Consider the following 17,192-nt stretch of genomic DNA (forward strand, 5'->3'; position numbering starts at 1 on the left):
ACATGTAAAAGAATAGTCTTTTTGCCCTCCAGCGTTGTCCGCATGCGCGAAATTTCCTTACGTAAACAATATCATAATCACATTTGTAAATGTGATTATGATTAATCACACCAGCTAAGGACCTCACCGCACGCCACTGCTGTGTACTAACAATCTTACTTAGAAAGTTTGTTACATTTTTTGGAAATCCATCCAGGTTCCTTTTATTTTGAAGGAACCTTCACATATTTTCTGTTGGTTTTATCTGTTAGCTTGACAGATCCGTTTTCTCCTGTAGCTAATATGGACCGGTCTAGCTCATGAATATAAATCTACTGTTTCAACGTGAGTTGCCCACCCAACAAAGTGTGAAATTTAAAAACAAGGTCACAAACAAAAAATATACACACACATAAGAAATAATAGTAAAAATACGCACTCAATGAAGAAATGCAGACTTTGTAATGAAGGAAGATAATTTAGGTCAGTTATGAATGATTCATGTCACATCATCACTTGGAGCATGATAGGCACATAAACAGAAACGTGATAGGTAGATTTCAAAATAAAAGTAGATCTTATTTTATAAGACGTAAATTGTCTACGTGCTCTACTCTCAAACTGGTACAGCTAGTTTACCAAAGGATTGTGTTAAAAATAATAATGGATAATTGGGTTAAGACAATTTATACCACAGCAGATACAGAAAACTACAAATGAAACAATTCAATCATATAAAAATCTTTTGTCAATCTCTTTATGTTAAATAAATTTTTAAATAATGACATTATTTAAATATTTAGTCATTATTTCATCTATAGTTTGAGTCATGCAGAACTGATGTGTTCGTTTCCATAGCGACGATCAGAAGCAAGACCTTGCACCAGAGCTCCAGTGAGGTCATTGATGACATCATAGAAGGTCTATGAGACTTTGAATGCCTGTAACTCAGTTCATCGTCAGTCAGGATCCAAACAATTCAGTGAAACGCAGCTTTTTGTTGGTCAAAGATTTTTAGTATATCAGAGATGCCTTACCCCTTGATTTTTCCTGTTGGTTGGGGACTTGGTTACCTGGTCACAACAGGTATGAAAAAACTGTTTGACCATTACCTGCCAGGAAAGGACTTGGACCAGAGTGTCTCTCAGGATGAGAGCACTTCCTCTGGGAACAAACCTACAACGGTTCCCAAACAGCAAACGGACCCGGCCGGGTCAGTTTGCCTTGAACAGGAGCCAGTTATCTTAGAAGACACTGATATTAATTTTACGGAGATTTCAGAAGGCAGTACAGAGGACAAGAGCACTTTAATTGGGAACCAACTTTCCATTGTTCCCCATTGTTCAGTCTAAAATCACGTTTGTCTAATTGGTCTCTCTAAATTCTCTTTAGAGGCGGATAAAAAATACATTTTGTAATTAAACTTTATAAACAGTTTGCAGGCTTCTCTCTGGCTTCCTGCCACAGTCTAAAAAGATTTAGTGAATGCAAATTGACAATATCAATACTATAGATCTATATATAGATCTATAGATCTATATCTATATCTATAGATCTATATATCTATATCTATAGATAGATGTTAATATATCTATCTATATAGAGATATAGATATATCTATCTATATCAATAAATACATATATCTATATATAGATATGTATATATAGATATATAAATATCTATATATTTATATATAGATAAATATATCTAAATATTTATCTATAAATATAATATAAATAGATATATTTATATTATATATATATATATATATATATATGTATTTATTGATATAGATAGATATATCTATATCTCTATATAGATAGATATATTAACATCTATCTATAGATATAGATGTGAATATATTTAGATATATATATCTAAATATATACACAGATATATTTATATATTTATAGATAAAGATATAAACAGTACTGACCAAAAGTTTGGACACACCCACTAATTCAATGAGTTTCTTTTATTTCCATCACTGAAAATTGTAGATTCACACTGAAGGCATCAAAACTATGAATTAACACATGTGGGATTATATACTAAACAAAAATATACGCCTCACTGTATATTCTAGTTTCTTCAGAGCAGCCATCTTTTGCTGTGATTACTGCTTCACTCTGTATTCTCCTGATGAGCTTCAAGCCACCTGAAATGGTTTTCACTTCCCCGGTGGGCCCTCTTGGGTTTGAATTATTCAGTTGTAAACTTTCATGTTTCATAAATTTAAAGTATTTTTTAAAAATACTTGGTGAACATTTAAATTTTAGTAAAACTAGCTAATTCTGCAACGTTTATAAATATTAGCCTGGGACGTCGCCTGTAGACGCTAAACTCTTCTGAAACTTTATACAATATATTGGAGATTTTTTTTCGCTAAACAATAATTATTGATTCTACCAATGAAAAAATAACAACAAAAATCAAATTCCAACTGTTTCCTTTTCACATACAAGCTAGCATTAGCGCTAGCTTAAAGAAAATACTTTTTTTTTTAACAATAATTAGTAAAAAAAAAAGTATTTTTTCATATGAGTGCAATAAAACCCTTGCTGACAAGCTTTTTAAATGTTTTAACTTACTTTTTGACTATTTATTTTGGTGGTGTTCTCTAAGTTTTTGCAGGCCTGTGCATACTTTGCAAGAACAGAGATAATTCCTCCGTGTCTCTAGGGGGTAAGGACATAAAATGTTGTGTTTATCTAATATTTAAAACTGATTTGGATAATTAATTGAACTTGATGCAATGATTGATAGCTGGCATCAGTTGGAATGTATGTGATTGAAGTGAAATTACTGTTTTTGTAAAATGCTTTGACATGATGTGATCAGAATTGGTGCTAAAGAAATAAACCTAACTGAATTTTAAACCTAACTGAATTTTTTAAAATTTAGCATTGTTAGCTACTTCACTAGGGCCCAAGTAGCAGCAAAAGAAATTGGCCTTCTTAGCTACTACACCACAGGATGTTAGCATCTATGCTACAACACAACGGCATGCTACGAAAAGCTAACGTTAGCTTTCAGAACTAGGTAATAGAAGAAACTAACATTAGCTTATTAGTGCAACTACTGTTAGCACCTTAGTGCAGTAATGTACTATGTGGAAATTACAGCTCAGTGAAGTTGTTAATTTTATCTGTTGAAGTTTTACTCAGTTTGAGACACTTTAATTTAGTAATTCACTGTTCTTCTTGTCAGCAGAAGCTAGCCTAGCATGCTAGTGGCTAGCAAGCCTTACAGCATTAGTTATTTCCCAGCTTGCAGAACACAAATAATTATCTATTATAGTAGAAATGGCAGGAAAAATATTGCTTTTGTGTTCTTTATTAACATGGTAAAGTGGAATTTGCATCCAATTGTTCAGCTAATTATTGGGGCTATATTTATTTAGCGTTACATCTTGATTTGCATTCAGTCAAATACACGTAAAATATATACTTTTTACAGAAAATCTGGTATTGCTCAAATTTTACTGATTAAGAAACGTTTTATTTCTAATTTAAATTTTAGATTTTTATTTTATACTTTAAATTTTAGATTTTCGTTAATTGCTTCTGACTTTATTTGCTAAAGCCATAACATGAAACAGAAAAAAAAAACTTTTAGCATGCAGTGTTCTGTTAAGAAATATCGAACCAAACCACAGGGTTCCTGAAGCAAAGTGACCTGGGCTGCAGTTTCATTCATCGCTCCTGCCAAGAGGCGCCTTGCACCGATTGAACGGTGACTCTCCTGCCTGCAGGAGCAACCAGCAGAAGTAGGTCACACTGTCTTGGCAGATTAGTGTCACAATAGCTGGTGGGGGATATGCACACTGTAATAGTAACGTAAATCAACAACTCTGTGATTGGTCAGCTCAGAAATACTCACAGCATGACATCATCATGTTTTCAGTTTCTAAAAGGTTGAATGAATGAGAAACTCCCAGATTTAGCTGCTGATGTTTCCACAGCAGGTAATGGTGAACTTTGATCCAAAAAACAGTTTTATATACAATAACCTTATAGTTTTTCTGTTTTATGAACACCAAAGAAGATTTCAGATGCTTTATGAATAACCAACTAATCATAATAAAAACTGCTAATGAAAATAAATATATATATTAAAAAATATACAATATTTAGTTTAAGAAATAAAATAAAAATAGTGAATAATAAGATGCGTAATAGATGTATAAGAAGATTACTGATAAAAAAACTAATGTACACATAAACCAGCTTAAGAAAAAGGATGCAATGAAACTATAAAAGTATTAATAAGAAGATAAATAATTATCAAAACATTAACTTCATTAACAAAAATAGAATAGTTAATGAAACACAAAAAATACCTGCAACAATAATTTTCTAACCTGCAAGCAAGAACAAATAAAAAGACAAAAACCTAATTAATAAATACTGGCAATAGAGATGAATATAGAAAAAAATTTTATGTGAAATTATGAAAGAAAGAAAAAAATCTAGAAGTGAGAAAAATATCAATATAATATCAGAATATTTCAGCAGGTCTTAAAATTTTCTCTCCAACATCTGGAATAAAACAAACTAAAGCAAAATTCACATGTACTTTGAAACAGGCAATGTGGCGCCAGGAGAGACGAATCCTTGTGTTTTGGCTCCCCCTGCTGGTCCGGCGTGTATGACAGGTAAAACAGTCGCTTTGGTGCATTTCTCTTATTTTCATTTGCGACATTTGCTAAACAGTAAGTGCATTTGTCAAAACATTTTGTACAAATAGCAAAAAATGCCTATTTTTTTTTTTGCAAATACTTGCATGAAATGTTTTTTCATGGAAGTATTTGTACTTCAGAGAATGTGAGTATTTTTGGGTAAATGTAGAAAATGACCTTCAGGATATTTTCCAAAGTGTAAGTGGAAGATCTGGATTTTTTTTGTAGGAAAGTAATACCCTTCGTTCATGTGGGAAGAACAATCATACTTAAAATAATATCTGTTCATATCTGCGTTCGTCATTGCAGGTTGCTATATATCTAGGCTGGTAATATTGTAACAACACAAATGTATTTCCTATACTAGAAGTTCAGACCTGCAGTTAGCTGTTATCACCACTAGAGGCCAGCAGGTTATTGTGTTAAAGTATTAAAAATGAATTGCTTATTTCTTGATGTTTACCTTTGGGGGATATATATGTTGTATTTTAAAGGTAATATTCAGTTAAAAGCAGAAAATATTTGTCTTTTGATAACCAATCATTTGTAATAAGTAGACACACATCTATCCGGAGACTTTTACTGAAACGCATACTTTACTTTCATAAGCTTTTATTTAATTTATTAAAGTGTTTTGAAAGAAACTCCTACTGAGAATAAACCTGAATAAATCAGCAACCCTCCTGACCCCATTAGGGACAAAGGGTGTATAGAAAATGGATGGATGGATGGATGGATGGATGGGTAAAGTGAAAGAAAATGTGGAACATGTATTGATGAATTGTAAAACATTTGAGCCTAAAAGGAGAGACTGAAAGAAATACGAAGAAGGACAGGAATGGAGGCTTATTCGGAACTGAAGGAAACAGCGAACATTTATAGGTTAAGGAAAGCACTATTTATTTATTTATTTACATAATACAACATTAAAATTACAATTTATTTGATGTATTGTTGCTACACACTGATGTTGCTTGTGAGCTGCCACAACAGAAAAAAAGAAGAAGAATACACTTCCATTTCCACCTATGAATGCTAAGTCCTAGTAGCATGACGTCCAAGTTTGGTCTGAGGCATCTGGGGGTGATTTCATTGACAGATGACAATGTCCTGATTTTTGTCATTCTTCACGGGGCAATAGGCATCTTAAAAATACCTGGCATGATGCCTGGAACAGGACAGCCTTTCTCCTCCCGGAGCTGCAGCCTGGTTCGGACCGAACGGCGGTGAAGTGCGCGGTAGGTGTATTTGTGCAGGTGGAGCGGAGACTCATACAGTAGACGGAACACAGTGGCCTGCTGTTGTTCATGGTTAGCGTAGCTTTACAGACAAAACAGAAAATCATCGTTGCGGTCACAGTTGCTATGGCAACAATAAGCCTGTGTATAGTAGTTGACAGAGAGGATGAGAAAAAAAAAGTGTTTTTGGGTTGTTCTTCAACGCTGTTTTTGCATTAAATGAATAAAACCCACATCTCCAGGTTTCATTTCATTAACTGGATTGTTCTACCGCAGCAGCGCAGCTATGGATGGCAAGTTAAAGAAAAGTCTTTTTACCTGTGAAACTGTGACAAAGTTACCAAAGATCCCGTCGCTAAAAAGAGCACAAACGCAATAAATGTGTAGAAAAACAGTGAGAGTTAATCTACTAAACTGACTGAAGATGAATAAATAAAGAAAAAACTGGAATACAGGCATTTTCTCATTAATACTGTTGTTATGTCAGTATTTGCCAATATTTTATTTTATTTTTTCATTTGATTGATTGATGAATAATTGATAGATTACTCGATTACTAAAACAGTTGTTTACACCAGCCCTGGTTGAGCAACCGGCCAGACACTCGACTAACTCATCAAACTTGTTACCATCCATTGGGATTGTTGAAAATGTAGGCAATCGGTTCTCGCCGACATGAACTCTGAACTGTCTGTGTACAGTGCGCGGTCCACAGAATACACACGGTACGTCTGAGTGTGTGTGGGCAGTTTCAGGTTTCACCACCGAACCGTAAACTGAGGTAGAGCGAAAAATGAGAACAGCGACTCAAAAGGAAATTGTGGTTAAAAGAGGAAAGGTCACATCTCCAGTTTGGCAGTATTTTGGATAATTAAAACCAAAACTAATCAATAATGATCAATATCCAGGGATATGAAATGCTTATACTGTGATACGTTTTTCAGCCATATTGCCCATCGTCATTGACGATCTTTACTTTACTTGTTTTACTTTGATGCTGGATTTAGGTCTCCATCTTTACATTTCCTGTTTGCAGAGTTAATCTGCTACGACACATGTAGGAAACCAGCTTCTCTACACTGAAAAAAGGAAAATGGAGTTAAAAAAATTAAGTTTATTTGTTTCATGCAGTTTGTCAAACATCATTTATTTATGTTTGGTTAACATGACAACTTAATAAACCTAATACATTTAGTACTTGTAACAAATTAACTCAATTTTTTAAAAGTTGGGTTGTCTGTGTTCCTTTTTTCAGTGTATGATTTGCCTGAAACGCCAAAGACAGGATTGTTTTATCATGCGTGTCAAACAGTGGGTCAGAGATGGGAATTTTGAGAAACCCAGTTCAGCATGTGAAGGGTTAAAGCCCAGAAACAAACATGGATTTAAATAGCTGACCTAATACCCTTCAGAACACAACCTTTATCTTGCTGTTTCCACTCTTTAAAATAACTCCAGTCACATTTTATTTTCCACCTTCAGCCATGTGACCGCAGTCAAAACGCGCTGAAAACAGGCAGATTTCTATCAGATAACTCAGAGGCCGTTATCTACCAGAGGCCTGCTGCTTTTAAGAAATACTCATCATAACAACACATATTTAGATCGTTCACTGCTGACTGACTGCAGCTAAACATTCATATTAAATTTTACATTCTAGTTGCTGAATAATAAATGCAACAAACTACAGGCTAGAACAAAGTTTCAAGTTGTGTTTATTTGATGAAGACCAGCAGATTAAGCAAAGTTTCTTCAAGTTACTGAATCTTCTTTGACCAGTTATAGTAGATTTTAGACTCTTGTTGCTTCACTTTTGCTGCTTCTGTTAGACATGCCTGTGAAAGTGAAAGAAGACCAGGTGCCAGCAGCAGTTAGCATTCGCTCAAAGCTGGATAATCCATCAAGTGAGAAGGAGATTTGAGACCTCGGCTTCCCTGCAGGTTGTAGGTCAACATGCATTTCTTATGTCAGCTGTTAAACTGTCAAAACTTAATTGTTCTCCTACTGATTTCGTCTTTTTGTTTTTATTTTGTTTCTTTTTATGCAGAAATGGTCTTTCACAGTGGAACCGTAGGTACAGGTCAGTGTGTAGGTTTGTCATAGACTGAAGTGAGAAAACCGAGGGGTGAGTCTGTTTTCATCTTTCACCTACTGCTCAGTCTGTTTCCCCATGACGGGTTTACAGACGAGCCCACCTGAAAACCAGAACCACTCACTTGTCTGCATCGTTAAGACACCATGTTTCAGACTTTAACCTTTTAATTAGCACGATACGTACAACTGTTGTTCCGAACTGAAGAAGCCATTGGAAGAAAAAAGACAGAGTAACGACTAGCAACACATTTCAGATCCTTAAACTAAAATGTAGTAGCTTTAATATAAAGCAAAGATAACCTGAAAAGATAAAAACTCAGTTTGGAAATTATTTATTTGAGAAAAACAATCTAGAAAAATCATCACCTTTCTGAATAAACTACGATCAAAGGTGGGATATTATGCAAAGTCAACTTTTTTAGCTTTATGTTGTGTTTTAATTAGAGGTGGGACTTGATAAAAAAATTTAATCAGGCTAATTTCAGGGTATATAATAATTTGCATTTTAATAAAAAACAGATATTAACAAAATAAGCAATAATCCAGAACTAATTATTGAATAAATAGACATATGAACTCAATAACAAAGATATTTAAAGTTTTATTCCGTTATTTATGGAACGTTGGTAGAAATATGGACTGTTGATGCTAACATTAGTGTTAGCGCTGCTACATGTTAGCATTGAGATGCTATTTCAGGCTTGAACTGCTTTGCTAATTGGCTAACTCCTTTTAGCACAACTTGAACACGACAGTAGTCTTTTGCAGCGTCCAATCAGATTGAGTTTTGAAGCTGATTTTAATCCCCGGCAGCTTCGCCGACCATCACTGTTGTTAGCGGATGTCGCTTGTGCGTCGGATTTACAGGCGTACCAGAAACACATGAACACAAAGGTTCTGCTCAGATACATACAAACGTATGTTTAAAAAAAACATAATTAATTGCTTTAAAAAAATTAACATTAAAATCTACGTGGTAAATCAAAATTAAGCACATAGATGCCAGATAGAGCTTTGAAGTGAAGTACAAATTTTACATCATGTTTGATATAAACTGAAGACAGTTACTTGATTTTACTTGAAAATGGAAATATATGTCTGGAAAATACACGACGCCGGCCCTATAGCCACGTTTTTTGTAAGGGATTAAGATTAATTGATCTTGTCAGAGTCCGGCCTGATTACTGGCAGACATTTTGAATCGAGAAATTGTCTAAATAAAGACTGTATGACAACAGGAAGTAGGCCAGAAGAGCTCAGACAGGATGGCGTCATTTATCAGTGTGGAAAGGGTTACAAAACCAGATCTAATGCTTGGATTGGACGACTTTCTCTCTTTAGAAATGAAATCACCACTGTTGTAGTTACAGATGTTTAATCGGACGTTTAATCGGACGTTTAATCGGACGTTTAATCGGACGTTTAATTGGTTACTCTGCAGCTCGGAGGCGACGACAGAGGCTGAAACTAATTAGCATTTTGTAGTGAGCAGCAGTTTTTAGGCTTGTGCTGTTTCCAGCAGGTCTGACCTGACCTAGTCAGATTTATATCGCTAAATGTTCTGAAAACAAAAATGATAAAAACAGATAAAATCGTTTTGGCCCAGATGTTGGCTGGCTGCTCGCTCCAGACGCTCCCTGCAGATCGGCTAGCGGCTGGTTTCCAGATGAACTCAGGTCTCCAACCTGCTGCTCATCCTTTTGTTGTTCACAACATTTATTGACTTTAGAAACTCCTTCAGTCGCCCTTTCCTGTCTCGGTTGCGGTTGAGGCAGTTATTTGTGGTTCACTGGCCTGTTTTATGTGTCTCTCACATGTGGGTGTGAGTGGAGAAGTATAACTGCGCCTGTAGGCCGCCTGCAGGCTGTTTGCCCTGCGATGATAAATGTCAAATGGTGATGATGATATCTGCTCACTACAGAAAACCACACAGATGTTGGCCCTGTTTGATTTGCTTGATTTCTTAACCTTTAATGGGCCCACTGATTTAATTCCTACTCAGTCGTTTTAGCATCTCAGTATCACCAGTCTAAAGGTTAATCACAAGGTTTTGCTGCTTCATATGTCATGTAAGCAGGAGGGTTCATTTTTATTTAGCTGCTTTGTGAACGCTGTCCTGGTCCGTCCAAAAGCAGTAACAGTTCTGCATCTGATGCGGCCATAAAACTGAGAAATGACCGGCAGGAATGGAAATAAATGTACTGAAGATCAAAACGTCATCCATTCGCAGCGTTTATCAGAGTACAGTGAAAACGAATCAACCTAAAACCTTTTGAATATGAGCCGTCAATATTTTTGTCTGGAACACGAGTAGGAATCTGAGTAAAGCTGAAAAAATACCAGTGTTTCATGTCAGTCAGTATTGTTAATTATTTATTGTTGTTTTTTTGTTATAAGTATCTGAAGTTCTGTCAAACTGGTGGTGTGACTTTTCCTGTTGTCCAGTATTCACTCCATATCGTTATTTATTTCTACACAGTTAAGAGTCAGACTGGTGAAACCTGAAACTGCTGCTGTGCAACTTACTCAACTGGTCGTTGCTAGGCAACCAAAGAGTGAGTGAGTTGCTAGGCAACCAAGGAGAGAGTGAGTTGGTTCGTTCCACCAACCTAGCTTAGCTATTCATGAGAGCTTGAGCAGCTAAAGTCTTTCCTCTGCCTACATCTCCCAGAATGCTTTGTGAAGTTCAGTGAAATTATTGAATATTCTTTCTGACATTATCTATTGATATCGATCAAGTGTCTATCACAATATGTACTTCAATTGATTTATTGCCCAGGCATAAACCGGTGTTAGGATTTGTGCTTTGGGACGCCGCCGCTAGCCAGCGCGCAGATTTAGCATTAGCTTAGACTTCATCTCAGTCATGACAAGTATGATGATTCTTGAACTGAAGCAGGAGAGAATAGAGAAGCATGAGCGTACGTTATCAGTGTTACAGTGTGTGTAAACCTTCCTCTTAAAAGAGACACATTATGCAAAATTCACATTTTGCACATATTTGTGCTTCCATTTGAGTCTCTACTGCATCTAATTACACCCCAAGCACTAAGAAAAAAAACCCAGCAGTAGTTTTGGCAATAAGTTAATATTTTTAGTGTGTGGAATATGAGCCGTTTCAAAAACCTTTGGAATGTAAAGTCTTAAATGTGCAGGCACTGCCCGTTACCTAGCAACCCCAGAGAAGAATACCCCGTTACCTAGAAACCCCAGAGAAGAACAGCCCGTTACCTAGCAACCCCAGAGAAGAACAGCCCGTTACCTAGCAACCCCAGAGAAGAACAGCCCGTTACCTAGCAACCCCAGAGAAGAACAGCCTGCTACCTAGCAACCCCAGAGAAGAACAGCCCGTTACCTAGCAACCCCAGAGAAGAACAGCTTGCTACCTAGCAACCCAGGCTGGTTTTCTCGCTGTATGCGCTGTACAATGGCTGCTGGAAGAGACAAGTGTTTTGTTGTTGACTTACCATCCAGAAAGCACTGGCTGCATCCCTGTTGGTTCCACTTCAACTTCACAAAGATGTAGGGTTTTATAATTTGCTTTATTACATTTAATTGTGCAGCACGTTGGTCAATATCTGTCGGTTTTATGTGTTATATAAATAAATTGATCTCGACATTGACCTTATAACATGGAAAAATGTCTTAAGTGAAATAATCTGCCAGTGAAACTAAAACTATTTCATCAATATTAAGAAATTATTGACTTAAATCAAGTTTCCTGAAAAGTTACTTGTAAGTTTGTTTTGTGTTATTTGAAGTGTTCTTATATATTTGCACTACAAACAAAACCAGAAATACTTGGCAAGATTTTGTGTTTTTACAGTGCATCAAACTCAGTCCTTGCAGTTCAGACAGTTTTATTCAAATTAACTTTCTTTTTTAGACAAACTCAAGTTGTATTAAAAACGTAACCCTAACTCTTTTTAACTGTACAATAGAAACATTTTTGCGCAATGAAACAAATTTTTGATCAAGATGACGTTAAAGTAATTTTTACTTGTTAACAGGATGTAATGGGTGCCCCTTGTTTGAACAGGATATGAACAGGAAGCAGAAAAGGGAGCTCCAAGCATGAGTGACTCTTTCTGCAGCGCTGCAGCTCTCTCTCACACACACACACACACACACACACACACGCACACACACACACACACACACACACGCAGTTCAGTGGGTGTAAAGCTCAGACTGAAACTTGCACTGAAAAAACCCCAAACTGCAGTTAATCATTTTCACGCCACACATGTCAGACGTGTTCATGGCGTGTTCTCATGTGTTTCTCTAAATTCTCATGATTTAGCTGCAAGCTAATCCAGAGTGAGCTCTGCTAGCGTTGTGCTCTGACAGCCAGTATGTATCACACACACGCTGAACAGGAAGCAGCATGGGATTATGCAAATGAGCTGCAGAAATACTTTAGAGTACAGAGGAAGGTGTGATAGGTGGAGGGAGGGAGGGACAGAGGATCTGCTGCTGCTGCAGGCTGAGAAACAAACAGGAAGGTGTGTGTGTGTGTGTTTGTGTGTGTGTGCGGCGGTTGAGCCCAAAACGAGTCAGACTGAGCAGCTCACCTCCTCTGATGTGGATGACGGCGAGTGTGTGAGAGGCAGCTCTGACATGCCGTAAGGGGGATTATTAATGTCTCAGCACTTCAGAATGGATTTCCATCAGAGGGCCGCTCTGGATATCTCCACCAAGAACCCTCAGGACGACTTCGAGATCCTGCTGCGAGTCGGAGGGGGAACCTACGGTGAAGTCTACAAGGTCAGAGTCCTGGGCTGCTGCTTGACAACATGGCTGCCAAAAAACAGAAAAAAAAAATCCTCCTAACGGCAACGGCTTCGTGAGACATTTTCAACAAGTTTTAAATCATAAATATTCAGTTTGACACTCCAAACATGCAGAATTCAAGCAAGAGTTTTTCTCTAGTTTCTAGTTCAAATATCTGGGTGCACTTGAAATAAGATGAAATTAACTTTTTAGCAAGATATAGCATCAAAACTTCTGTATCACTGATGAAAAAGTTCTAGTTCCAATAATATCAGGACATTTGTCCCATAAACAATCTGCCAGTGGAGCTGGAACGTTTTCATCAATATGAAGGAATTACTGACGTAAAACAGACTCCCATAACATGCTGAAAAGTGAAATGTGAGTTAGATTAGTTTTAGTTGATGTGTACTAAGATATCTGCAGTAGAAGTGCTGGTTCAGATTAAGTTTTTGCAGTGTACGGTGTGTGTGTGCCGTTTGGCCATTCGGCTCAGCTGAAGCGTTTCTCCGTTCATCCAGAACAGCAACCTGCTGGGTTTTAGTTTTTATTTTTAATATTGAGCTCCTCTGCGAGTTCCTCATTAATTGTTTGTAGCTAAACTTAATCACAATCATAAGTTCAGCACAGCTGCTAGAGGAAGTGGTTTAACGTGAAGTGAAAGTATTTATGAAGAAATTTATATAAAAAACACAATCCACTTAATAGTGCGGTTCTTAATTGTGTATCGTAATAAGAATGGATCATTTTTTCTCTTAAACATTATAAAATAATGTCTAAACTTTTGCTGAAAGTTTTTTCTTCTCAGATGAGATTTTAAATGATTCATTTTGTTGAAGTTTCTCTCCTCTTATTAAAGTTGGAGCTCAACATTTAAATGCAGCTGCATCTGTTCAACAATAAGGTCAGAGGTTACAAACGGTTGTAAAAAAACAAGATTATTTCTATTTTCTCTTAAATATATCCTGTCATCTGTCACTCTGTGGATTGTTGATTTAATTTGGCTCTTACCAGAAATCCCTCCTACTGCTGAACATTTTGTATCAAACTAAATGACTAAATCTACCAAATGAACCTGAAGTTGGTTTCTGCCCTGCAGATGTTGACCTGATGCTTAAATCTGTGGAGATGTTGGTCCAGTAAATTAGGGAATAGATTATATGCTGGATTTGATCTGCTGATCATGTTGGGACTTTAAGTCTTCTGTCTGAACCTTACACTGTAAAAACACAACATCTTACCAAGGAATTTAACCTAGAACATTTGAATTAAGACAGAACTATCTCAGAAGTAAAAACATTCTCGTTATTAGAGAAATAATATCCCAGTGAATTTACTACTTTTTAAAAATCAGGAATTACTTAATTAAAACAAGCTTCTATTTCTTGCCAAAAAGTTACTTGTAAGTTAGTTTTGTGTTATTTCAAGTGAACTAATATATTTGCACTGGAAATACTTGTTGTGTTTTTGCAGTGTGGTTGGTACTGATGTTGTCTTCTCGGGGTGATGAACGTAGAGATCCAGGCTCTGGACGGGGCAGAAGCTGCTCCTTCATCCTGGAGGTTTTTGAACGTCCAGGTTGGAGCGTTAGAGCGAACTGGAAGCAGCGTGAATTTCCAAATCACCACTTCTGGCTGGCGGGTCCGGAGGCTTCGCTCGGCGCTCTGCAGAGCTCTGTAGAAATGCCATGTTTGCAAACTGGCCTGTGAAAAAGCTCAACACGTTCAGCTTCTTTATTTCTAATTTTATTTTTAACCATGGAGTTAATGGTTTACAGCAAGTAGAAACATTTCTTTAAGCGGGTTCAGTCGGTAAAAACATCCTTATCTTGTTGTCAAGCTGACAATTATTTTAGTAATTAATATCCTGATGGTTTATTTGCGATTAAAAAAATGGAAATAAATGAGTAATTCAATAAAATAAGGATTTTATTGCCTAAAGTGAATTTTTAGTGAATGCTGTCTGCAGCTAAGAAATTCTTCCAACATCAACGTGTGAAAAGTTAAACTCTTTCTGCTGGACTGGCTGTAGGGCTGATCTGGTGATTATATTTCTGATTCACCCATTCATAATAGGATAGAAAAAGTTTCTGATAGAAGATTTTTTTAAATAAAATGTAAACCAAGTGAAGCTAAAACTCTTCACTTGGTTTAAGTGAGCAGCTTTAGGAGGAGACAGCGGTTGGTTCTTTGTTTTAAATGCAAAATACTTTATTTGTTCAGTTTTGGGTTAATTACTGCTCCAGTTGTTCCTTCAGCTGAAGGCCCATTTCTGGGTTTGTTCACTCCAGTTAACGATTAATCAGTTGCTAAATTAGTTGACAATTATTTCAATAATCAATTAATCACGATTAATCGTACTGATTGTTTCAACCCTACTTTGTTGGTTTCCAAAATCGTGTTGCAGAGGAGCTGAGAAGTGAAGTAAATGCTGATATTTGTTATTGATTTTGCATAATTAACTTTTGTCATCTTTTATTTCCGTTGTTTTAGTGCATCCCTGGTTTCTGCTGCAGTATTTTGGTGTCTGTCTACTTCCTGGTGTCAACATGCACTCACTGCTGCATGTTGGCGCGCAAGACGTAACCGACAGCATCCGGTTTAGGATTTTCAAAATAAAAGCTCCTCCAGACTCAATACATAGAACAGACATATTTTATTATTTCTTGCACGGCCTGGTACCATTTGGTCCGCGGCCCGGTACCGGTCCGCGGCCCGGTGGTTGGGAACCACTGGCGTAGATCACTTCCTGTTCAGACCGATGGGAACTATGCATTGCCGAAAAACGGCTGGTTGTTGTTTTTAAAACGTTTGGGCTGTTTTTAGAAGCAATGGAGACACAAAAATGTGCAAAATATGAATTTTGCATAATTAGTTCCCTTTAGTGCATTTTCTGGTATCATAGCAGCACATCTGCATCACAATCGCCTGAAAACTGTTTCCCCGTTTTCAACCATCTGTTACACGCATGTTGGTATTTTTATTCTCTTCTGCTCTGTGGTGCAAAAGCAGAAAAAAACCCAGTTTAAATATAGTTTAAATATTAAACTTGTGTGACAACCTGACAGTCGAAGGGTTGGAACAGTTCAGATTTAATTTAGTTCAGATGGAACTCAGGTTTCATAGCTTCATTTTGTTGCAACGTTGCCGTCTAATGTTCTGGTAGCAGATCCTGGTTACAACTTTATGGGCTCATGGTGGGCAGGAGTGGGCTTGAGATTGTGTTGATGTGATAACCTTTAGTCAAAGCTCCTCAGTTTCACTTCATTTCCACAAAAACATTTTTAAAAAAGCTTCAGACAGCTGTAGCTTTTGGACCCGCTGGTTAGATTTTGTTCCTCAGATTTTAATCTGCAGGATTTTCTCCTGAAGTCTGATTTGCACTGTAAAAACTCAAATGTTACCAATATTTTTGGTCTAGTTTTCTGTGAAAATATCTTAGTAAACTGGAAATAAAACAACCATCTTATATGTAACTTTCAAGCAATATGCTGCTTGTTTTAAGTCAATAATTCCTTAATTATGAATTATTGACTTAAAACAAGCTATGTATTGCTGAAAAGTTAGATTAGTCTTAATTCAAGTGTTTAAAGATATTTGCACTGGAAACTAAGTAAAATACTTGGTGATATTTTGTGTTTTTGCAGTTTGGACAGTAGAAACAGGAATTTTGAGCTCATCTTAAAGTGAGTTTTTCTGAAACTTCCTCTTCCACTTCAGTGTGAAGGAAACCCTTCACTAAGGGTGAGGCTTCATGCATTTACATTTCAGTCTGCTGCTGTTTTTAGATCTAACTTGCTGTGAGAGTGTTTGTGATCAATTTCCTAAAAGCTGCAGAAATAAACCAGCTACTAATGCAGGTGTTAGCTGCTGCTGTGATCTACAAAATATGTCTAAACTTTGTTTCTCATAATTCAGTGCTGTATTTTGGTGCCAGAAAACCAACAATGGTATTTTGAAAACTGAAAAGTAATTTAAAAATCATCTTTTTTATGTATCTTTGTTGCTTCAAAGCAACCATGACTTCTGGTTAGGAATGCAACATGGTGCAGGACCCGAAATAAATATACAAAATACAAAGTTTTCTCAAATCTGCACTTTGGTCGGAGTTTTGTTGATATTAATTTTAGTGTGGATGAAGAGGCCAAAACACATAAAAATGTTTGTTTTCTGAAATATCCGGTTAGTGTGAACTGTGCCTAAACGTCTCATTCAATAATGTGCAGTAGTATATACCCTTTAATCATTGTTATAAACATTCATTTAAGAAAATTAGATTTAATTGGTTTTCTTTGTAGCTTTCAATACGTTTGGTTATAATATTTCTGTCTACGTTCTGCTGAGTGAGTTTTGCCTCCAGCGTTTTAGTCTCATCTGTTAGTTAAATGTCAGGAGGTTTTTCTCCATGTTCTGCAAATAAACCGATTT

At 36.5% G+C, this 17,192-nt stretch overlaps 1 protein-coding gene across 2 annotated transcripts in view; it reads left to right on the forward strand.

The window, feature by feature from the left end:
- The first annotated feature begins 4,582 nt into the window (after positions 1–4,582).
- The window catches only part of LOC122832860 (mitogen-activated protein kinase kinase kinase kinase 5), a 53,209-nt gene continuing 40,599 nt past the window's right edge, over positions 4,583–17,192 (forward strand). The window contains exon 1 of one of the 2 annotated variants that reach the window (XM_044120031.1): positions 4,583–4,636. Coding sequence is in view for 1 of the 2 variants with exons in the window: in XM_044120030.1 (XP_043975965.1) it covers positions 12,634–12,759 (126 nt within the window). In the remaining variant the exon portion in view is untranslated. Of the gene's footprint in view, positions 4,637–12,519; positions 12,760–17,192 lie in introns of those variants that run through there. The other variant, XM_044120030.1, reaches the window with a different exon arrangement.

The sequence above is a fragment of the Gambusia affinis genome, linkage group LG06, assembly GCF_019740435.1.
Source record: "Gambusia affinis linkage group LG06, SWU_Gaff_1.0, whole genome shotgun sequence".
Taxonomy (NCBI): domain Eukaryota; kingdom Metazoa; phylum Chordata; class Actinopteri; order Cyprinodontiformes; family Poeciliidae; genus Gambusia; species Gambusia affinis.